A 22506-nucleotide genomic window follows, 5' to 3' on the forward strand; every position below is an offset into this window, starting at 1 on the left:
CTGCCTAATACCTTCGATCACACAGAGGCCCAGTTTCAGTTCCAGAAACAACGTAAACAGATACGGTGTAGTGGCGTCCACCAGTCTAAGCTAACTGGGAACCTGAGGCAGGAAGATCGCAACATACCCTGTCAAAAATGTATTAGGCTGTTGGGAACGTCATGAGTATTTTCCTAAGCAAAAGTGTCATGACGTTCCCGACAGGCCAATATTTTGTTGGATAGTGGCTGCCCTGATTCACGAAGCGCACATAACTAACAGGCGGGACAGCCGCGCTAGCCCAGAGGCGCTGTAGCTCCCTTCTCGACCCCCAGGTCTAACCCACCGTGGGCGGGGCCTGTGCGGCGCTGACGTACCCTCGCGAGCGGAGGACGGACCCGGCGATGTGACGTAAACGAGAAGGCGGGCCGCCGTGGCGCGGTGAAATACTTCCTGGCGGACGTAGCTGGGCTGTCGCAGTGCTGTGACGTTCTTAAGTGGAGGCGAGTAGGCGCGGCGCTGTGACGTAGGCCCCGCGGGCGGTGGCGGGCGGCCCGTGATGCTGCGGCGCCTGCTGGCAGGGCTAGCAGCGGCAGTCCTGGGCCGGTCCCCTCCGGACGGTGAGTGCGAGTGCGGACTCGGGCTCCGGTCGGTGGATTGACCCAGGTCAGAGGGCGGCGGAGCCCGTGCCCGTTAGTGCCGCCTCCGGTAGTTCCTCCTCATTCGAACGCTTTGCAGACGCATGCCCTTGCCGGTCATCAGAACGCGGGAGGACATTTGGGGAGGCGGAACTCTAGGCAGCGTGTGATTCCCCTCAGCCTGCAACCTCACGCTGATGCTCTTACATGACCCGCTGGATGCCCCTTCCCAGATGGCGGACAGCAGAGCCCATCATCCCGGGAGATCTAGGAGCATGGCCGTCCGGGAGTCCCGACGAGCTTAGGGGGCATTCAGGGATGTGTGGTGTCTTTTCTGTGATTATGGCGGGCTAGGAGAGGGAACTAATGGGAAGCTTCTCTCGTGGGCCGGCTCTGTGTAGTCTTGGGTCTCTATCCTACCCTGCAAACTCGGAGGGCCCCGGGTGTAGGAGCCAGCTGCTTTGGGACTGCCTGGAGAGCTGTGTGTGGATTTCTTGCCTCTTCAGCAGCCCAGCATAGATGGGGTACTTGGGGAGCAGAAGGTGATTGGTGCAGGCATCCTCTAGGCATGGATGTGGAGTTCAGCTTCCCTCAAGACCAGAGAGTCCCAGTTAGGGTTACTGAAGCTGACCACCTACACTTCCTAAGTAGCGTCTTAGGAATGATAAGAGTCTGTGGGGAAACAGTGAGAAGTGAACTGATTCTTCCAGTTGGTGGCCTAGGGAGGAGTAGCTGATACATGCCACTTGATTATCTTTCATTAGGGAAACTGAGGGCATGATTAGTTGGTCTTGGGTTGGATCCATGGCAGAGGAGAAGAAAGGTTTGCTTCCGTGGGCCCCCTCTTGACCTCTTGCTACTGCATCTGTATTCACCTTTTATGGGTCCCCTGGAAGAGCCTTTCAGCATTACATCTGCCTAAGTGTGAGTTTTCTTGGACTTTTGTCACTCTTAGACTTCCTGAAACATGACTTCCTTTGAAGTATCCAGGAAAACCTTCCAAAGAATGGGATTAGGGAGGAATCTGGGACTTGGGTGGTTTCCTAATTTTAGCCACTGACTAGTAGAATGTCCTCAGAGGTGAGCACCTCCTGTATTCCCTTTACTCCTAACTACACACACTAGGGCTTTCAAACCTTAATGGGAACCACACTTGGAATCATAGGAGGATGCCTGGCTTTTGTTTTGGTTTTGGAAATGCTTTGGCCCAGCACTTGGTCTTTTGCTGGAACTAATACCAGCAGTAGCAGATTCTGAGTCACAAGCATGAACAGAGTACATTTCATTTCAGCCATGTGTAACTCTCATCTTCCTCTTTTTGGGGACATGTGATGAAGCTAAAAGTATGTTAGATGACTTGAAGAAAATCAGGAAGGAGGGGTTGGAAAGAAGGGATGAGAATGGCATATGAGGTAGGTGCCTCTGTGGCTAGCTCTGGGCCCCACCCTGACCCTGCCTTTGCTGGGCCTCTGTCTTCCTTCTGCATGAGAGAAAGATTGGCCAATTCTACAGGGTCTGGACTCTTCCTGCTGCCTAGTTCTTGGGTTTTGGACTTTCTTCTCATGTAAACTCTTGTTTAGATTGTGGAGCTAGCATTGAGGTCCCCTGTGCAAGACTCAGCCCATTTGTCTCCTTCTGTAATGGAAGGAGACTGACACACCGCTGTGTAGTATCAAAAAGGTGCCAGGCCGACCCCTCATGCAGTGCGGTTCTTGGCTCCCTTCTGCCAGGGCCTACCTTCCTTGGGAGGCAGCAAAATGTTCTTGCCTCAGTATGGGAAGAGGTAGTGGGAATGACAATGTCATGTTGTCCTTTTTAAAATGTATCTGGGGCTGGTCCCATGTCCTCATAAACCACCCATTAGTGGTTAATGAGCTGTATACCATATAGCTGACCCCACAGTTCAAATCCTAGCCCTAATGGTTTGAAAAAGAACACCAAGTGCTTGTGCATGCATACCCCAAATCCCAATAGGATATAGAAATGGAGGGAAAGGGACTGTGATATGACCATGTGATGTGACCACATCCCATTGGGAGGGGTGCTTTCTCTCTCTTACTCTGTCTCTTGTGAGCTCACATGCCTTCTGGCAATTAAAAGGGGGGTGCTCTTGAGGTTAGGTGGTCTGAGAATCACACAGCTAGGCTGTATGTTCAGAGCCCCTGTAGCCAAAAGTGGGGTGGCCCTCCTGCCACAGTCCCTAGGGAGAGTACCACCAGCTTTCCCTTGTGGGAGCCAGCTCCAACTCAGAGCCACTGTGTCTTTTTGTTTGCATCTCATAAGAGCTCTGGAGGAAGCTGACTTCTCTGTTCTCATGCATATGAACTAGCATTCTGTGTTGGTGTCTTCTGGAAGAGTGGAGGGAGATGATGGTGTCCAGTTCTTGGGACAGGTTAGGACAGTGGACAGAAGCCACAAGGAAAGTCTGCCTTCAGAGCAGGAAATGCTTCTCAAGGAAAGCAGCTGCCTGGAGCTGCATGAGGAGCCTAATTCAGGGAGCATAACAGCAGAGAGCATTCTGGAATATGGGTTTGCACCTATGACTTCCAAGAGACCTTCCATCTCAGAGCTCCTGTAGAAATTCCTTTTGTAGCAGATCCTTATGGCTGCAGGTTTTTTAGTTTCTTGCCAGCCTGCTGGGGTTTGGGGCTGTGGCATGGTGAAAGGGTAGGAGATACTGAATGAACATAGTTGCCTGGAGAACTCCCTTTTCCCCAAAGGAAGACACTCTGACCTCCACGAACTGGTCACTTCTATCAGGCGCTAGGGCAAAAGTCAGGCTTAGCAGTTTCCATCCTGTTGAGGGTCACTGAAGCTGCAAGGCCTCAGGCTGCAGCTCTGTGAGACACTGGGCATAGCTTTGGTGACTGTCCTGTCAACATGGTCAGTTACCGAAGCTCCTCCCTAGGTAAGCAGCTCCATGACCTCTCCAATGGTGGACATGGGTGTACTGCTACATGGCCTTGCTGCCCTGGCATGGCCTGCAGCTGCTCGCTGTCTGCCCACAGAACCCGCCCCTCCCCGGGCTGGCCAGGGTGCCCTTGTGTGTTCTGTGTCTTGTACCCTCCTACCAAGGCAGAGCCAGCCTCAGGGGATCCAGGGAGAGCAAAATATTGCCCCTGGAGAATTTTTAGCAGTTGGTGGGCTGCATGTGCCTGTGCACCCTGTGCTTAGGTGAGACAGCAGAAATAACTAGACAGTCCTGGGCGAGCCAGAGTCATCTGGAGCCACTGCAGAGGCACTTGGGCTCACTGGTGTCTTTTCACCCTCAGGATTCTCCCACATACCTCAGTACTTTAGCCCTCCAGAGAGGACAGGCAATGGCACCAACACTAGTAGAAGTTTGCAAGCTTGGGCTTAAGGGGAAGCGAGAACAGTTCAAGAAGGACACCCTAACGGGTAGAGCAGGCTGTGGTGTGGGGTGGTGGATGGGCCTCGGGTGTCTGCTGTGTGCTGAGCGCTATGTGAGCATTGTCACAATCCTGTGCCAACATAAGCACCTGTTGCTTATCGCCTGGACAGGTGGGTAGAGGCCTTGGAGAACTGAGATCAGGTGCATGCTTTCCAGTTCTTGGGAGTTAAATAAAGGGTGTGGGCTCCCTCCTCATTTCCCAAGAGCCAGGGTGGAAAATGGGCTTGCCCAATTCTGAAAGGAGGTAGCAGTGACATTACATCTTGAACACACATCCTATCTCTTAGGATAAATATTAGGTGTTGGAACTTCTGTCCATTGTAGTATATCATGTCACTGTCAGAGGCCTGTCTATTCTGGGTGGGTTTGTAGTCATGGGTCTTCTGGGTTCTGACCACCATAAGAGTTTAGAGCCAGAAGGTCTGTGGAACAGGCGGGAACTAGCTGGGGCAGCCATGTTAGGGACCACCTTTTTATTGTCCTATGGTAGGAGGTGGATGTTGGAGAGGAAGCTGGTGGATCTTACTGGTGAGTTTACATTGGAGACTGGAGGTGCTGGTAAGGGTGTTATCATGGGGCCCAAATGGGTATGATGTGCCAGAGAAGGGCACTGGTATGTGGGCATCTGTTAAAGAACTCTAAGGATTTCAACAGGCAGACAGGTGGGTAGGATGGGTCTTGCTTTCAGCCCGGCACCCCTCTCTGCTGCCTCCTCCCTAGATCTCTCCCATGGGTGCTCACACTTGGCAGAGTACCTTTAGACTCTCATCTGAGTCTCCCAAATGACCTAACTGCTGATGCCGCTAAGCTCTGGTACTCTTAAGACCCACATGCCCATCAAAATCAGAGGGCCCAGGTCTCACAGCCTGCAGGGGCACTGACTTCCTAGAGCACCCCATGGGTTGGCAGCTTTGAGAGGCCCCCTCTGGGGTCTCTAGGCTGGTCCTTGGCCATACAGAAAGGATTAAGAGCCTAAGTATGAGTCCAAGAGCCTTGACTTCCACCAGGGGGCTATGATCAGTGACGGTAGCCTTTGGTGTGGTACTCTGAGAGTGGGGATGAACACAGTTCTGCCTTCTTCTGCTTGAGCTTGCTCAGGCCCTGTTGGGGACTGGCTTGGAAGTGAGCAGTCAGGATGGAGCAAAAGGACAGAGAACAGGGCCAATGTCATGGTGGAGATTTGTACAGAGGACAGCAGTGTTCCTGCTGGACAGAGGGATCATGGAAGAACCCAGGGCAGGGTTGGATCTTCTTCATGGAGAAGCCAGGTGGGCAACCCCAGGGGTCTGGAGCTTGGTGGATTAAATGCTTAGAGATGGGGTGAGGAGCTGTTCCCTGGAGTGTTCCCAGCACGAAGGGGAATAGAAATGAGGAATGTGGGCCTCACAGAGGCCAGATTGAGTGTGACAAGAGAGGGGGAAAAGAACAACTGGTTATGGGACCTGGTGGTGAGTTAACAGGAGATGACATTGAGAAGGGCTGGCTTAATGGAACAGTGGGGGACAGAAGCCCCATATAGGGTCCAGCCCTCAGGGTCTTGCCTGACCTTGCTTATCCAGCACTTGGGGTCATTGGTAACTCTTCTACGTTGAGCCCTTCAAAGTATGCAACTTAACTCTGGTTATTCCCACTCATGATTTTGATAATATCTTTGAGTCTTTTTGGTGTTGTTAAAAAGGTTTTTATTTCTTGGATCAGCAGTTAGCGTAATGACTATGTCGCCTGGACTCCCATGTAGTCAACCGCGGTTCACGTCCCGGACCTGGTTGCTTAAAAGTCACTCTGGGTGCTTGCACGTGTGTGCCCAAGATCCCGAGAGGAGAACGGAGGAGAAGGGATTGCGACCTGGCCATCCCCCTGAGGGGTGATTTCTCGCTCTCTGTCTTTCTGTCTCCCTCTGTCTGGTGAGCGCACGTGCCCTATAGCAAAAACCTCTCCAAAAAAAAAAAAAAGTTTTTATTTCTTGGGATCAGCAGTTGGTGTAATGGCCATGTCTCTGGACTCTCATGTAGTCAATAGTGGTTCGAATCCTGGACCTGGTGGCTTAAACTCATGCCGGGCATCTGTGCGTGCATGCCCAAGATCCTGAGAGGAGAATGGAGAAGGGATTGCGGTGTGGCCATCCCCCCTGGGGGGTGATTTCTCACTTTATGTCTCTCTTTCTCTCTCTGTCTTTCTGGCCAGCACATGCACCCCATAGCAAAAACCTCTCCAAAAGAAAAAAAAAGTTTTATTTCTCTAAAATGATATTTCTTCTCGTCTACTAGGCATTGGGTAGGCAGAAAAGAATGAAGAGCAGGCCTGGTTCTTAGCTTCCACCATGGGAACAGGAGTGACAGCGTGACAGGGAGGCTCTCAGGTACTTGGACCACTAGACAGGACAAGTTGAAAGGATTTTTTTTTTTCCCCTGATTTTTTAGAGGAAATAAGTCTGTGTATTAGATCTGATGTTAAGTTGGTTTATCAGTGGAAATGTGAAGCACCCTTTGGACTGAGGAACATGATTTGTCTATAGAGAAAGATATGTTCTAGTTTATGGAAGTTCTTTTGAGAATTATTTAATTTTTCATTTGTTCATTCATTTAAATTTGACCAGAGAAAGACAGAGAGAGTGAGTGAGAAAGAAAGCCACCAGGTCCAGGACTTGAATCATGGTCAGCCATGTCGGAGTGTCCAGCTCCTTAACTATCACGCCACCTGCTGGTCCCAGTTTATAGAAAAATTTTTCATGTTATTCCTGCAGCCTACAATAGAAGCAGAAAGACAGTATGTGAGGTGCTTAAAACTGTACTCCTGGGACTCACCAGTTCTAGTCACATTTTTGATCATGCTGGCACCTGCTTCTGACCCCTGCGTGTCTGTCCTGTGTTCTATTGGGAACAAATCTCTGCAGTTTAAACATAGGCTCCCTCAACAGGTCAGTGTTCCTCAGAACTCTGGGCACATGCAGTTTCTGCTGTGTTCCTTCAACCACTTTTTGCTGTTTTTTAGGTATTGCAGGCTTTCGCTATGGGGCTTAACTACAGTCTTCTAACTCCCCTCAAGACTGAGACTGATAGCACGTCCATGCACTCTGCTTAATAGCTCGACCTTCCCAACTAGGGTGAGCAGTGTTCTTCCTACTGGCTTCCTCGGCTGACAGCCATCTTTTTCTGGGGTGAAAGGCTTCTCTAACAGCTTTGGAAGTTTGAGACAGTGCTGTGCAGGTAGGACCACGTTAAGTAGCAACCCCTTTAGTGGGGGTTCACATAAAGAACCACTTCAAGTCACAGTGTTCTGTCTGTGTCTAAACCCTAACAGCCATTTTCCATTTTGACTCCTGTTGGTTCTGAATATTTTTAAGCCTTAATTTCTGTGAACTCAGCTGTTTTTACTGTATCCCAAGGACTGTACCTTTGTCTTTAAACATGCTCTAAGGTAAGCACTGCCATTAGCTTGTTTTACCTGTAGAGGAACTAGGAGCTGCACGAATTTGTCAGGTCACATGTCTCATTCATCATGGGAGATCCTAGAGGGGAGGTGTCACATGGCTCATGGGCTATGAGAAGCTGAGTGCTCTGAGACAGCCAGCAGCAGAGCCACAGTGCAGACAGCTGTAGAGAAGGCGCTGATTGCCTCTATGATGTATGCTAATGGCGGTTGGGAGCTCAGGAAGCTCTTTGCCTGAGCATCCTGTTGCCATCGGCAGAGAGGAAGGGAGACCCCTTAGGGACCAATGTGGGAGCCAGGGTGGAAGAGATATGTGGGGTGAGCAGGGTTGAATGAATGTCAGAAACCAAGTGGAGCCCCAGCTGAGCGTGGCAGCAAGTTCTGTGGATGAGAGAGCTGACGGGCCAGAAAGTAGTTGAGCATCTAATGAGGATCATGGTTAGATTAGAATGACGTGTTCAGGATCAGCTGGTAGCACAGTGGTAAAGGCACTGGATTTCACATGGCCAACTGTGTGGCTCAAATCCCAGACCCTGGAGTTTGAAAAACATGCCAGACGTGTGTGCGTGCATCCCTAAAATCCTGCAAGGAGAGTGGAGAAGAAGGGATTGTAGTGTGGCTATACCCACTAGGGGTGCATTCTCACTTTCTCTCTCTCTCTAGCTAGAGCGTATGCCCGATAGCAAAAACAAAAACAAAAAATGGTGTGTTCATGAGATAGATGCAAAAAAAAACAAGGAAGTCATCACTTAAAGATTATAAAACACATTCCATTTGGTGCATTCCCCTAGGATACCTTCTGCCTACATCTTTTTTGTTAGGTCACCCTGCGTGTTTCACCTCTATGCTGTGTATGTGTTCATATGTTTGTACATGTATGTCATATGTATCTATGTGCATGTAGCATGTGCTTGTGCATAGGGGAACCACAGCAGAAGTGTTTTTATGAGATTACCTATTGGCCTACATTGAAGATTAAGAGCAGCCCCAGGGCCCTGCTGGAGAGCTGCCTGGGCTAGTACAGGCCCTCCCCTCTCCCAGCACAAGCTGCCCTCACACCCCCTGCAGCTTGAAAGGTGTGGAGCCTGCGCAGGAAGCACACTTGTGGTTTCCAAAGTACTCACGTTGCCAGGGAGTCTCATCAGCTCCTCAAATGCTCCCGGGGTTTTCCGGCTTCTCAGGGTCCCAGAACAGAGTGGCATCCTAAATCCCCCAGCCCCCTGCCTTGCATCAGCTCTCCCTCCTCTCACCCCGATCCTGAATGCTGCTCCTAGCCACTAGAGCTGGGTGGGCAGGTGTCCATCTTAAGAATAGGGTGAGAGTGGCCTTTCCTATCTGCATAGCTAGTAGGCGGGGCTGGCTTCTGTTAGGATGAAGGGCTGGGCACCCTGGGGATTTATAGCTCAAAGCACTGAGAATAAGCCTGTTAGAGATTAGGGACACAACCCCCATCACCAGTCCCCAGTCCTCAGTCTAGAACAGCCGTTGACTCTCCAAGCTGACTGCCCTACAACAGAGCAGGTGGGTTCTCTCTCCGAGGGGGCTGCCAAGCCGTATCTCTAGGGCAAGAAGGGCCTGCTTGGGGTAAGCCAGTAGAGACAGAGTGGTGGGGAGCGTGGGCTGGCAGGAGACAGGACTGAAATGAGAGGAGTTAGTATAAGGGAACAGAAGAAAGTTCAGGTCCTCATTGGGATGGATCCCCCAGACCTTGGTGGCTCTGCTCTTTCCTGGCCTGTTAGTGCCCTCTCCTGCAGCAGACATCTGAGCCCTGCACTGTGCTCACTGCCCCCCTGGAGGGATAGGAAGGCAGCCTGTCCTCCTGTTGATAGTCTGTCCTTTTCAGGTTTTGAGTATCAGAGACAGGGATCCCAAGTCTGATAGGAAGTTCCTGGAATTGGCTTAAACTCGGACCTTAATGAGGCTGTGTCCGTGGGGCATGGGGTTCAGAGACACAAGGACAGGGATACTCCTGCTCCACACCCAGCAGCCCAATAGGCAGTACCACAAATAGCCAAATAGGCCCCCGTGTGGGGTGGATGGTTTCAGGCTAGGGTCTTAGGGGCCACAGCCTCCATGATGTGGGGTGGACTGAAGTGGTCAGCATCCTAGGCCAGAGAAGCCTGTGGGGCTGCCCTTAGTGGGTTCTAGTCAAGGGTCTCTCTGGCTGAGAACCTTATCGTTGGGCCTTCCCTACTTTCATGTGCCTTTTTCTGTTGAAAGTGGTTTGAGTGCTGTTTTGTGACTATTGCATGTTATAAGGTGACTTAGCCCAGGAGGAGGTACACCTAGGGTCTCAGGTCCCAAGTCAGCCTTGTGTTGGGTTAAATTAATGAGGACAGTGACCTAGAAAGCATAGGAGTCCTTCGGGCCCCGCTGATGTCTGACCATCTGCCCTTACCACAGGAATGTCGGGACCCAGGCCTGTGGTGCTAAGTGGGCCATCGGGGGCCGGGAAGAGCACCCTGCTGAAGAAACTGCTCCAGGAGCATGACAGCATCTTTGGCTTCAGTGTGTCCCGTGAGTCTCAATGGGACAAGGAGAGGGGGTGGGAGGGTCTGGGGGGGCTGGTGAGAGACAGCCCCCAGTACTGTAACCACTCCTGGACTTGGAACCCTCCACCCTGCATCCTCACACACAGTCTGGGGTGGGTGGTGCATTGTGCTCACTGTCTCTGGTCCTTCTTTCTTTTTCCCAGGGGGCCTGTGTCTTCAGTAACATACTGGGGACTCAGTGGCCCTCTGAGGACGGGGATTAGCTACACTCTTTGGCTCCTGAGTCCCTCCTGCCCCAATGGTTGCAGGTCTACATGGCCACCTGCTACGGTGCCCCCTGAAGCCTGAGCTGGCCCTTTTAGGGTCAACAGTGGTAGGGATAGAGCACTCTGCTTGCCCCATGGAGGGTGACAGGACTTTTTCTTAGATACCACAAGGGATCCTCGGCCTGGCGAAGAGAACGGCAAAGGTGAGCTTGTCTGGAGGTCTGTTGGGCCCTGGCGGCAGCAGCTGCACAGAGATGGTCTTGGGAGGGTGCAGGGGATCCTGGGATGTTCAGGAGGCACAGTGAGGACATCCTCTGCCTGTGGGCTGTAGTGCATATGGCTCAGTCTCCACCTCTGTTAGACAGGTCCCTCTCTGCCTCCTGGCGAGCTGACTTGATTGCGTCATGTGCAGTGTAGCACGTGCCAGTGCTATGGCCCATGTGGGAGACGTGAGAGAAATGGATGGAGGTCTGAGAGGTGGGCCTGGTCCAACAGCCAAGGCAGCTATGGCATAGCTGCTCCCCAGCTGTGCCCTGGGCTTGCACCCTAGCGTGTGGCTGAGAGCATTGGTGTGCACTGTTCAGCACATGATAGACATTTTCTGTGGTCCTGCTATATAGGCCTATTCCTGCCTACCTGATGCTAGTGTGGGAGTTCTCCAACCTCTCCTATAGAGCACACTGGTCCCCAGCCCCACCTCCTGCCCCAACCTCCCTTGTGGAAGCTGGCAGTCTCCAGTTCCACCTTCCCCCATGGAAGCCAGAAGGTCTCCAGTGCTTCCTCCCTCCCCATGAGGACAGTGTGAGAAGTGGCATCTGTCCTCTCCTGGCCCAGTGCAGATCTGACCAGAGCAGCCCTGAGTATGGAATGGGTGGAAGGTTAACATACAGGCCCAGCCTGACTACCCATGAGTCCTGGCCAGGCCATGGGTACCCTTTGGACAATCCCTTTTCCTCTCCAGATTACTACTTTGTGACAAGGGAGGTGATGCAGCGGGACATTGCTGCAGGTGACTTTATCGAGCACGCCGAATTCTCAGGGAACCTGTACGGGACAAGGTGGGTTGCACTCAGTGCTAGGTCCTGGGATCATGGTCCTGGCCTCCCCCTAGGAGTCCTGATGGGCAACAGGGAGCATTCCAGCTGTTCCCCTCCACTTACCCACAGTCCAGGCTGTCTGTAGGGATGGTCATGAGTGGTGGCGAGTCAGTGACCCAGGGACCTGAGTCTGTAGGTCTGTAGGTCACGTGATCACCCCCTTCCCTCCAACCTGGGCACTAGGCTTCACTGACTCCTCCCATGGGGGCCACTGGGCCTGGCTGGGGAGGCCTCTGGGAACGGGCAGGCCCAGTCCTGCCACCATGCATCAGCTGTTTCCAGGCTCTCCTGATATTTGCCACAGGCACAGCCTGGAGGGGCATTGTTCTGTTCCTCCTGAGAGTGGAGGCCATGCCAGCAGAGAACCTTATTGGCAAGAGCATACTTGGGAGTTCCAGAAAGTGTAATGGGTGCCAGGGTCAGGAAAGGCCCCTGTAGCCCCCTAGGCCAGGGTCCATAGACCTTAAAGGAAGGGAGAGGATAGGAGGTTGGGTGAAATAATGGGTCTCGCTAAGGCTCTCAAAGGCCTGGGGGTGACTGGCAAAGTCATGCAATATACCCCAAGTGCTCCTGAGGACCCCCAGCTTGATGGAGCTCACACCCAAGATCCGCACTTGAAGTCTGACTCTGTCCTCTATTCCCCTGGGCCCTCCAGCAAGGCAGCTGTGCGGGCCGTGCAGGCCATGAACCGCATCTGCGTGCTGGACGTGGACCTGCAGGGCGTGCGGAACATCAAGAAAACTGACTTGCAGCCCATCTATATCTCAGTTCAACCACCCTCACTGGATGTACTGGTGGGTGCCAGGGACTGGGGGGCGGTCTGTGCCTAGGAGGCTGCTGACCTGGCAGACCTGCCTTTCAGGAGCAGCGGCTGCGGCTTCGCAACACTGAGACCGAGGAAAGCCTGGCCAAGCGGCTGGCTGCTGCCCGTGCTGACATGGAGAGCAGTAAGTGCAGTTGTGGCCCCCTGTGGTGTCCCATCACTGGTGCCCCTACACCATGACACAGAGAGAGCCTGAACTGGGTGTGCACAAGAGAAGGGAGTCGGGGCTCTGATTCCTATAGCACTGAGATCCTGTGAGGTTCTCAGACCACTCTGTAATCCAGAATCCCTGTGAGGGTCCCCAGATCCTCCACTGTCACCCAGTCTGTGGAGTGTCTTAGACACTTCCTCTTACCCATGTAGGAGACATCATGGATCTTTTCTCATGGCTGTTTCCTTTCCCTCTGGATCTGATTTAGGCCCACTAGAAGAAGATATTATTTGAATGACCTGCTGCTTTTGTAGAGGGTGAGGGTAGCCTCATGACAAGAGATTGCAAACCCCCAACCAGGGTCCTGGGCAAGGCCAGATAGGACCTGGTGGGGAGCTATGGTACTCAGGATCCAGGGCTCTGGTTCTAATAGAACTGAGCCCCCAACTGAGAATACTGCAGAGAAGGGGGTAGTGGGCCCAAGGATGAGTCCCAGGGACTGTCCCTTTCCAGCCTGGATAGGCCCATGGTTAGACAGGAAAGGGCCATCCACAGCCAAGCAGTCAGTTCTAGCAGTCTATATAGGAGCTTGGGGTGAGGGCCGCTGTGGCTCACTGTGTCTCTGAGCCCAGCTCTCTGCCTCTAGGCAAGGAGCCTGGCCTGTTTGACTTGGTCATTGTCAACGACAACCTGGACAAGGCCTACGCAACACTGAAGGAGGCACTCTCTGAGGTGGGACCCATTCCCAACTATATTGTCACTACCTTGCCCCATCCCTACCTGGATCATCCTCACCTGCCTCATCCCGGACTCTGTCATCCCCAGCCGCCTCATCCCCGGGGGCAGCCCTTGCCCAGGTCCTGGGTCTTTGTGCTAATTTATGCAAGTCACCAGGGAAAGGCTGGAGGCTCTCAGACCTTTGCTGTATTTGGAATAGCTGAGGCTCAGACAGGTCACATGGCTGACTGAGCACAAGGACCAGACAGACCCCTTTTCCCCACGAGGGAAGGGAGGCAGGCCTAGCTCATCCTGATGCCAGCCTTGCCAGCCTACCCTGATCCCTCTTCTTTCTCCATTCCTGGCAGGAAATCAAGAAAGCACAAGGGACCGGCCACACCTGAGGAGGTCTGTTCTCCATTCCAGGGGGCACTTCTTATGCCCCATCCTTCCCAGGCTCCAGGCAGGGTCTGGCCTGGGCACCTAGGACCCATGCAGGACCAGGGAGGGGTGCCCACTAGTGGGGTGCATGGAACTGCTACCTTGGCTGGCCACATGGTGGCTCTGTACTCTTAGCTGGCACCCAGGACCTGGGGTTGGAGGAGGTGTTGTCCACTTTCCTCACTCTCTGTGATCAGAGGACCCCAGGGCTTCCCCAGTCTGCCCTCCTTGGGCTGTCCTCTGTCCCTATCCCTGTCCCTCCCGCTGGAGCCGGGGTTGACATCTTAATAAAATAACTGTTGGATTACAATGTGCCAACTAGTAGAGTGCCGGTCTTAGTTTGGGCAGGAATGGCCAGGGTCTCTGGTGGCAAAGCTGGGGCTGCAACCCTCCATGCCTAGATCCCTGGCCCCTGAGAGCCCACTTATCACCTGCCAGCTCCAAGGAGGGCTGCCAAGTAGCCTCTGCTTAGGTGTCTGCTGGCCCCTGGCTGTTGTCCCCCCACATCTGCCAGTCATTGGATGTCAGCCAAGGCTGCTCCTGTCTTCTCCGGAGAGCCAGTCCCCGGCTGGATGGTTGTTCTAGGAAGACCAACAGGGTCTACTCTGACCGGCCTGCAGGCCAGCCAGCAAGAGGAGAGTAGGGCATTCTGCATGGGCCAACTCAGGAAAGCTCCTGCTGCCACCCCTCAGGCTAGTCCTGAGTCAGGCCAAGGTTTGCAGAGAGACAAACACTGCTGACCAGGGAGGAAGACTCCTGGCAACACCAAGAGGCAGATCATGGGGAGCTGAGGCTATGGGGTCCGGCCCTGTGTCCCAGGAGTGTTTTGGTGCCACATGCTCTCATTAGCCTTGAGCACAGCCCACTGAGCACAGTCCAAGGCTCCAGGAGAGGCTGACCCAGCCCAGAGTCTGGGAGAGGGGATTTACAGAGGAGACCCCCTCTAAGTCAAGAGCAGCTGTCTCCCCCCGCTCCTATCTGTGGCCTTACCATTGAGCTCTGGCTACATTTCTGGGGTCCTTCAACTGGAGGAGGAAAGCAGGCAGGGAGCCCAGACGGAAATAGCTGAGGAGATCAGGGAGTTCTGGGTTTCATCCAAAAGCCCAGATGCTCCTTGAGGAAGGCAGACGAGAGCTGGCCTGGAGGCGAGGTAGGGGTGGAAGTGGAGAAGAGGGTGGCTCTGGGCAGCTTCCTAGAAGCCTGAGAGCAGGTGTGGCCCAGGGAGCTCTTGGGAGCCCAGGCTGGGCTGGCCTTCGACCTGCTGTGGGCCCAGCCCAGCTTGCTGCTGCCCAGCCCCCAGGGACAATCAGGGATTCAGACCCTGAGGCCTCAGGGGGAACAATGAGGTCCTTGAAGGCCCCTCCCCCACCCTCCATTGTGCTTGGTGGCGAGAGGTGGCCCTGGCCCAGCCGCACATCCTTGGTGAGGACCAGCGTCCGGCAGGCAGGTGGGAGAGCTGAGAGAGAGACTCACATTTCCTGGCCTGGAAAAGGTAGGTCATCTCCCCCAACATCTGGGGCAGGGACCAGGTGTGCAGTGTCCTGTGGGGCTGGGTGCTATCCACTCTCACTTTGCCAGCCAGGGTTGGGCAGCACCACCACTTCCTGGTCTCCTACTGGCCTCTTGGGCCCTTTTGCAGAGCGGGGGAGTAACAGGAGGACTGACCCTTGGGGAGGAAATAGTGACCATGCTTGATGGGCCCTCTGCCCAACCCTGAGGTTTAGAACCAAGGGCTGGGTGACGCATCATCCCTCACGGGCAGAGGCAGACTGGTTGAGTCTGTTGGGATGATGAGATTCCATGGGTAGGGGGTATCTGGAGGCAGATGTCTTAGGGCCTGACTGGTGAGCAGGGAGGGGTTACAACCAGTATGTCCCCCAGCAGCTGGGGCCCCTCAAGCCACAGTCGGACAGGTCAGTCCACATCAGCCAGCTGCAGTGTATCTAGCAGCGGGGGCCTTGCTCTGTTGAGGCTGAGACAGGAAGAGCTCTGGGCACCAGGCCCAGCCCTCCACTCTCAAAGGGACTCTGAGGGTCTAACTGGGCATAGTCATCCTTGCCCTCGGTGGACAAATCTCACAGAGCAGACCTTGAGGTGAGGGAGACCCACTCCACCCCTTACACAGACAAGTCTGCACGCAGCTGCTAATCTGGGACTTGGCTTAGCCTGAGCTCGACTTTAAAGCTCCTTCTGCAAATCTGGAGCCCAGCTCAGGCTCAGCACAGCCTTAAAGTACTTTCTGCTAATCTGGCCCGACTCAGCCTTCAGTACAGTCCCAAAGTACTTTCTGTAGGAAATCAGGAAAGCCAAGGGACCAGCCGCACCTGAGGAGGTTTGTTCTCCATTCAGAACCAGCCCCGTGGCCCTCAATGCTGTAGACAGTTCATTCTTTTAACAACTACTAAGAGCACTTGCCAAGATCCCAGGAACTCAGCAGGGAGCTCATCCCAGTATCCTGCAGACATTGGGATAAACCACCTGAGTGGGAATTTTACATAGAGTGGTTGGGGTGGGTCTGTTGACAGGCTGTCAGTAATAGGATGGGGTGGTCAGTGACAGAGCTGGGGCTATGTCAGTCCAGGAGGGCCCTTCTGTCCCACCAGGAACACAGGAGTAATCTGGGGCTGCTGAACAAGGGCAGGCCTGCATCAGCCCAGATTGTATGATGCTCTTCCATTCAAGGTTTGGTTAAAGGCAGACATGGGAACTCCCACTTGGCTGAAGGTAGGGGCAGGTGGATTCAGCAGAATTAAGGAGGGACAAGGGAAGCAAAGATGGAATGTGTGTATCAGTGGATGGTGTACCCTGCATGCATCCAGGCAGAGGGCAGAGAGGGCACAGGTGACTGGGGGATTACCGGGGACAGGGCAGCTTCATGTCTTCACTCCTCTTGCCCACACCTACACTCGGGGGCTCCATTTCTGCAAGGGCAACTCAACTCTTGGCCTCTGTCAACAACCCAGGGTCTGGCCCGAAGGGACTGTTCAGACTGAACAATGATGACTGAGTCACTCCTCTCTCTCTAAGAGAGAATCAGCCTTTGCTTCCCCTTACTTCCTGTTTTAGGCCAAGTAGCTCTGTACGTCCTTGGGGCTCCTGCAGAGGGAGTTCTAGGCAGTGGGTGAGGAAGGGCAGCACATGGGACCCCTCCACACACAGCCCTAAAGGGATGCCCACATGTCTGTACCCACCCCCAGGGAGGAGAGGGCAGCCAAGAGGAGGAGGTGGTGCAGGCTCAAGAGGGTGAGGGGACACCAGCCTGGAGCACCAGGTCCTGATGCCACTAGGGCTGCAGCTGACAACTGTTACTATTCCTAGCCACCTGCATCTTGGGCAGCTCTGGGGGGAATCGGCACCTTTGCACACCTCCATCCTGAGTTCCTGGGCCACCTCCCAGCTTACTCAGCATCCACATGGTCCTCTAACATTCTCTGAGCACCTGTTGAGCAGGTACAGTGTGACCTGGACAGTGGACTCCCTGGGCTCTGATCAGTTCAACTGCGGCTATACGTGAAGGGAACCCTGAGAGGGGGCGGACACTTGGGAGTGGCAGCAGGAGCACTTCACCTTCCAGGGCTTCTCTGAGAAGAGCTTGTGGTGGGGTTGAGGGTGAATTGGCTCAGGGTCTGAGGTAGTGTGAGTGTGAATATGTGTGTGAGCATGTACCTGAGTGCATGAAAATCTGAGAGTTAAGAGTGGGTGACAGCACATGTGTGCACACATGAAATTGTGTATGGAGGCTGTATGTATTATGTTGTGTACACACTTACAAGAGTGATTACAAAGAAAAAAGTGAGTCCAGCATCGTCCAGTGAGGCCATCTGTGAGGTGGGCACAAATGGGTTAGGAAGACTCTGAGGACGCTGTTAGGACTGAACTTTGTCCTGACAACTTGGGGACCTGGGATCTAACCCCAGCAGGGCAGGTGGATAGAACCCTGGGCTGCTGGCAGGAAGGAGAGGCTAGGAGAGGCTGGCCAGTGCCCACACCAGCTGGGGCCCTTCAGTGTGTACAGGCCCAGCAGCAAGGGGTCCTGAAACCACTGGAGCAGAGGATGTGGGAAAGCAGGTCCCTGGGCCAGAGGTTTGAGTCCTATGATGTTTAGGCTACACAGCTCCCACTGGGCAGGAGTGCCCTGAAGAAGCATGGACGTGGCATGCACTTGGGGGCTTATAGTCCTGGGGCACCCAGGTTGGACGTAAGGCCAGTAAGAGGCTTAGAGGAGGAACATAGGGGCCATGGGTGGGACTCACAGAGCTGCTGTGGCAGAACAGAGAAGGGGAGGCCACGGTGTGTGCTGGGACCCCTAGCTGTGGGGCCTGACCCGTTGGGATGGGGACAAATTGTGTTCCTTGGGGTGTATGGGACTGAAGCCTTAAGGTGGCAGGTAGCACCCTCTGAGTGACAGCTGTCTCTCACACATGGCCCTTAATTGAGAAGTGGGTGGACTGCAGGGGGACTTGAGGAGAAGGAGGCTCTGCCCTGCAGGAGCCCAGGGGGTCTGGCATCAGTGGGGTAGAGGGGCAGTCAGGGCTGGGGGACTGGGGAGAGCACCTCTGAGCCTGCCCTGGGCTGCAGGGGGTACTTGTGTGGACCAGGGATCCCAGTTTCTTGCTGCTAACTTGAGTCCCATTGTTCTTGAGGAGGAGAGGCTGTCTGAGGGAACCAGGCCCTCGTGCCTGGAAGGGTCCTAGGGAAGGTTCATGTGGGTCTTTGCTGGATGAGCTGAGCACGGGGAGGAGGGGGGTGCCCTTCCTGGCAGTCCCCATCCTGAGCAGGAGGAAGCCTGCCCCACCCCACTCTGTCCTGCTCGTTCTGCCCTGGAGAGGGTGGAAATGGGAAGGAAATATCTGGGCAGGGCCCTCTGACCCTACTGTGCTACAGGCGGACATGCTGGGAGTGAATCGTTCCCTGGTTCTCAAGCCCCCCACCACCCCAGGACCCTATTGTTCAGACCCTGAGTGAGCAGGGACTTAAAAGGAGAGAAGAACCCTCCGCCTACCCTCAGTCTGCAGAGCTGGCTGGTCATTCCTATGGTGCCACTGGGTATGGACAGCCTGGACCTGGACTTGCTCATGCTGGAAGAGACCCCTCCCAGAGGCAGCCCCCACCTCCAGCTCAGCCCTGGCTGCTGGTCGGGCCACACTGACACCAGCATGAGCCCATGGCTCTACCCACTACCCCCTGCTATATCCAGGCAGCCTCCCTCCCTCTTCAGCTCCTGTCAAAAAGCCCCCAGAACAATCCAAAGAGTCGTCAAGCATGTGAGAGCCCAGTGTGCTCTGGGCTGGAGCAGGTAGTCGGCAAGCTTGGGAAGGCTTCCACCATGAGACCCCCCAACACTCCCACACATCACTGTTAGTACTCAGCCCCCTCTGGGAGCCTCCAACGCCCACTGTGAGACCATCTTCCCATGAGTTCCTCACATCCCCAGCTTCACTATATGCCCTCAGTCCTGTCAGCCCCAGCTGTAAGCTCTTAGGACCTGTGGATCCCCCACTATAGGCTCCTAGCTCCCCCTGAGAAACTCCTCGTCCCTGTTGTGACTGCCCTTAATAATAGTTTCCTCTCTACTCATTCCTCCTCCAAACATGCCCACAGCAGCCCGTATTTCCCATAGTTTCCTTCCCCAATTGACCCTGACTGACCACTCCCAGGCCTGGAGCCAGGCAGGATCCTGGATGGCAGACTCCTGTGGTTGCCCCTCCCTCCCCCAACTATCCACTGTCACTCCCAGGTCGGCCTCTTAGACCCTGACACCCAGGGGCAACCCACAGCCTCTTGGCTGAACTAAAGCTTCTCTCCACCAAACCTCATCCTAGATCCTGCCCAAGGTCTAGGTTTAAGGTGAGATTTTCTTTGAACAAAGTCTCCTGCACTTAGACCTGCACATGCTGGGGCCTGGCTCCCAGGGTGGGCAGCATTTCTCTCCTCTCCTCCCACGTCTCAGCTGAGCCCACCTGCTTCCTCAGCCCTACAGCACTGGGCAGTCATGTTGGCTCCCGTCTTACCCTGTCCCAGTCTCTGTCATGTTTTGTGTGGGGTTATGGGTTTGGGGGAGAAAGACCATGGGAGTGAAGTGCCCTTTTCATCAGATGGTATCGAGAGTGCACACCATCAACATAGCGTCATTGTGATGTTGGCCTTGGCCACCTGAGGGGGGGTGCCTGTTCCCCTTCCCATACTGTTCTCTCAAATGAGGTCACCACATGCAGTCTATGGGTGGGTAGTAGGGAGTCATGATCCTCTTCTCCAAGGCTGTCTACATAAATCATTTGGAATTTCTCTGCATGGGGCATTTGCCTCTTATAATCTATAACCCAGTCTATATACTACCTCTTTATTTCGTTGTTCAAGCTGGTTGAGTTTTAATCATTGGGAGTGCTTTCAGTCTGCCCCATGTCCTTTTGGCATGCCCTCATTAGTGTGTATACTTGAGTGTGTGCATGTGTGTGTGCATGTATGTGCACATGTTTGAAAAATTCCTCTCTCTCTCTGACATTACAATTTGCTCCTAACTCATTCATATATTCCTGTTAAGCTAAACGTAGTGCATTCTGATGTCTCCAGCTGCGATTCATTATCGTATGGAACATTCTCCAGGCACAGAGATGGTAGTATCAGAAAGGTAACTTTTCCTGTTGATCAGGAACCTTGGAGAAGCAGACTGGGGGAAAGGCTGAGCATGTATATGAGCATGAGAATATGTGTGTCCATGTGGTGGTGTGAGTGTGTAAAGGCCCTGCAGAAGTGGGCTTGGCCAGTGTGGAGAGCAGGTTACCTGATGCTGGGGCCAGGAGAAGTCTTGGCATTTAGTCAGGAAGAGTCAGAAAAGAGGCCACGTGAGTGGGTGTTTTAAGGTACCCCCACCCAGTATCCACATAAAGTGGTGCTCCCAGGGAGTGAGGAGTGAACAGGCAAGCCCCAGTGGGGCATCATTGGTCCGGGCAGTGCAGGGGTGAGTATGGTCAATTCAGGGTTTGCCAATGGGCCAAAGGGGGATGCAAGGACACAGAAATCCAGGATGTCTAGTGGGACGAGAAGCCACTCTGGAGGAGACTGGCTTTTGTGCCTTACCTTCTAGAGCTTGAAGTGCTTGAGTGCTGATGTCAGAGTACTAGCTGGGGCTAGAAGAGTTATAGGCTAGAGGTATGGATTTGGGGGTCTACCTGTGTGTGGCTCTGAGACCAGGGCTTGGGCTCTTCCAGTCAGCCCCAGGACCACAGCACTCAGAGCCAGGCTTGCAGAATGAACAGCCATGATGAGTGTGCATGTGCACACACACGCACAAGTGACAGGCACCCCACCAGCACCAGGGAAGTCAGCCCAGGGCTGAGCTAGAGCTGCTCTCAGGAGCTGACTGTACATATATCTTCTCAACTCCACTTTCAGTGATGCCTGGTGCTGATCAGTCACATCACCACAGGAACTGGCCAACACCACAAACCAAACCTTCCACCAGAGAACCTGCCTTCATTTCTCCTGTGGCCTGTTTAGACTTGGGTTCCTACTGGGCCCAAACCAGTGGGCTTCAGCATCCTGTGATGGAACAGGTCCTGGGAGGGGGTCTAGATTAGAGCTGAGTCAGAACCATCTCTGGGAGGGAATCAGGTGGTCTTTCTGTGCTTCTTTGCCTGCCTGAGTCAGAGGGATGGAGAAGGTGGCCCCAGGAGGACTAGGGGTACATACTTTGTGCATGTACACATGTGTGATGGTGCAGGTATCATATGAGTGCACACAGGTGCATGCACATGTACACATATGACCACACATGTGCTTTCATGCTTACACACATGTGCACTGTGGTTTCTCATGTGTACATGTTTCGCATATGTGCATGTATAGCATGTATTTATGTTTGCATGCATGCCTATGCATGTGTACATCTATTGTGTCTGAGTATGCATGTGCATGTGTATGCATACAAGTTGTGAGTGCACTTATGAGAGTGTGAACGTACATCTGTACACCTTATCTGAGGACTGATAAGGCCTTAGGAACTGTGGGAAGTCTTGTGCAAATGTGGGTACTTAAATACTCTATGTATCTGTATTTGCACATGCGTGCATAAGAAATTTTGCATGTGTGTGTACATGTGAGCGCAAATGTATGTGTTTTCATATGAGTCTGTGGTTTTGCACCTGTGAGTGCAGTCATGTGTGTGCATTAGTATGTTTGCATACATCAGTGCAAATGTGCCTCTGAGTCTTTGTACATGTATACACAAGAAAGTGCATCTGTGAATATGCACACACATGAATGTATATGTGGCTCTGAAGGGGTGCTGCACAGATGTGAGGAAGCAGGGCCACTTCCACAGGAACCCTGGCTGCCCCCTCTTCCTGCCCCAACTGGGAGGTCCCCACTGCATAAAGAGGCTGGGAGCCCCCACTAGCTTCTGCTGTTGTCCCACACCTGCCAGCTGCTGCTTTCCAGGCTCAGTTCAGGAGGGAGGGAGCCAGAATCTTCGCTGCTCAGGGGTCTCCTGCCCCTAAGCTACCCAGGAGCAGGTACTGGCCTGCAGGTACTGGGGCAGCAGTGAGGGAGGGGTGGGCAGTGGGAGGCTGCAGGCCACTGTCTCCTTCCCATGTGCCTCTCCTAGGCATATGCCTACTTAGGGCTCACTTATCTCTGAGTACCACAGGTACTTAAGTGTGGCTGTGCATAACTGTATCTGGAGACTTGCTGGACAGATGCCCAGTCTTGCCCTGCCTTCCAACTGGGGATGGTCTGGGCTGTAATCAAAGAGGACCAGGAGCAGGCACTGGACAGGAGCCTTGGCTCTCTGGATGCCCAGCCGGGGCAGCAGGCTGCCCTGGTGCATTGAGACCAGCAAGGGACTTGAGAAAGGATGGGTATCCTTTGTGGAGGCTAAGGGACCAGAGCTGCTATGCAGGGTGTGGAGAAAGACAGCATAGCTGTTGAGGAACTGAGGGCTGATAAGGCCTTAGGGACTGTGGGGGTCTAAGGGCCCATGGGGCTGCAGGGACAAAGGGCTAAAGGCAAATGAGGTCACAAGAGTCAAGGCTGGTGGCCACTGGAGTGCAGGGGCTTGAGGGCA

The 22506-nt window shown here is 53.7% G+C and overlaps 1 protein-coding gene across 4 annotated transcripts; it reads left to right on the plus strand.

The window, feature by feature from the left end:
* The first annotated feature begins 451 nt into the window (after positions 1–451).
* Positions 452–13759, plus strand: GUK1 (guanylate kinase 1). Of its 4 annotated transcripts, XM_006146979.3 has the most exons (9): positions 507–599; positions 7021–7132; positions 9862–9975; positions 10378–10419; positions 11178–11274; positions 11969–12107; positions 12176–12260; positions 12934–13019; positions 13373–13759. In XM_006146979.3, exons 3-9 carry the CDS (start codon positions 9864–9866, stop codon positions 13406–13408), a joined length of 597 nt encoding a protein of 198 aa, XP_006147041.1. In that variant the 5' UTR covers positions 507–599; positions 7021–7132; positions 9862–9863; the 3' UTR covers positions 13409–13759. The 4 variants fall into 4 exon arrangements, with proteins under 4 accessions (XP_006147039.1, XP_006147040.1, XP_006147041.1 ...); XM_006146977.3 differs by lacking the exon at positions 7021–7132 and having other exon boundaries at positions 452–599; XM_006146981.3 differs by lacking the exons at positions 507–599; positions 7021–7132 and adding an exon at positions 7150–7235.
* Positions 13760–22506: the final 8747 nt, after the last annotated feature.

This window comes from Tupaia chinensis, unplaced genomic scaffold, assembly GCF_000334495.1.
Source record: "Tupaia chinensis unplaced genomic scaffold, TupChi_1.0 Scaffold000197_1, whole genome shotgun sequence".
In the NCBI taxonomy this organism is placed as follows: domain Eukaryota; kingdom Metazoa; phylum Chordata; class Mammalia; order Scandentia; family Tupaiidae; genus Tupaia; species Tupaia belangeri.

Excerpts from the sequence above, each read along its gene's own strand:
- GUK1 (XM_006146977.3), top strand. The coding sequence starts at position 539 with ATGCTGCGGCGCCTGCTGGCAGGGCTAGCAGCGGCAGTCCTGGGCCGG. Across the intron at positions 9,976-10,377 it reads CTTTGGCTTCAGTGTGTCCC|ATACCACAAGGGATCCTCGG; the intron begins GTGAGTCTCAAT and ends ACTTTTTCTTAG. Across the intron at positions 11,275-11,968 it reads GGGAACCTGTACGGGACAAG|CAAGGCAGCTGTGCGGGCCG; the intron begins GTGGGTTGCACT and ends TGGGCCCTCCAG.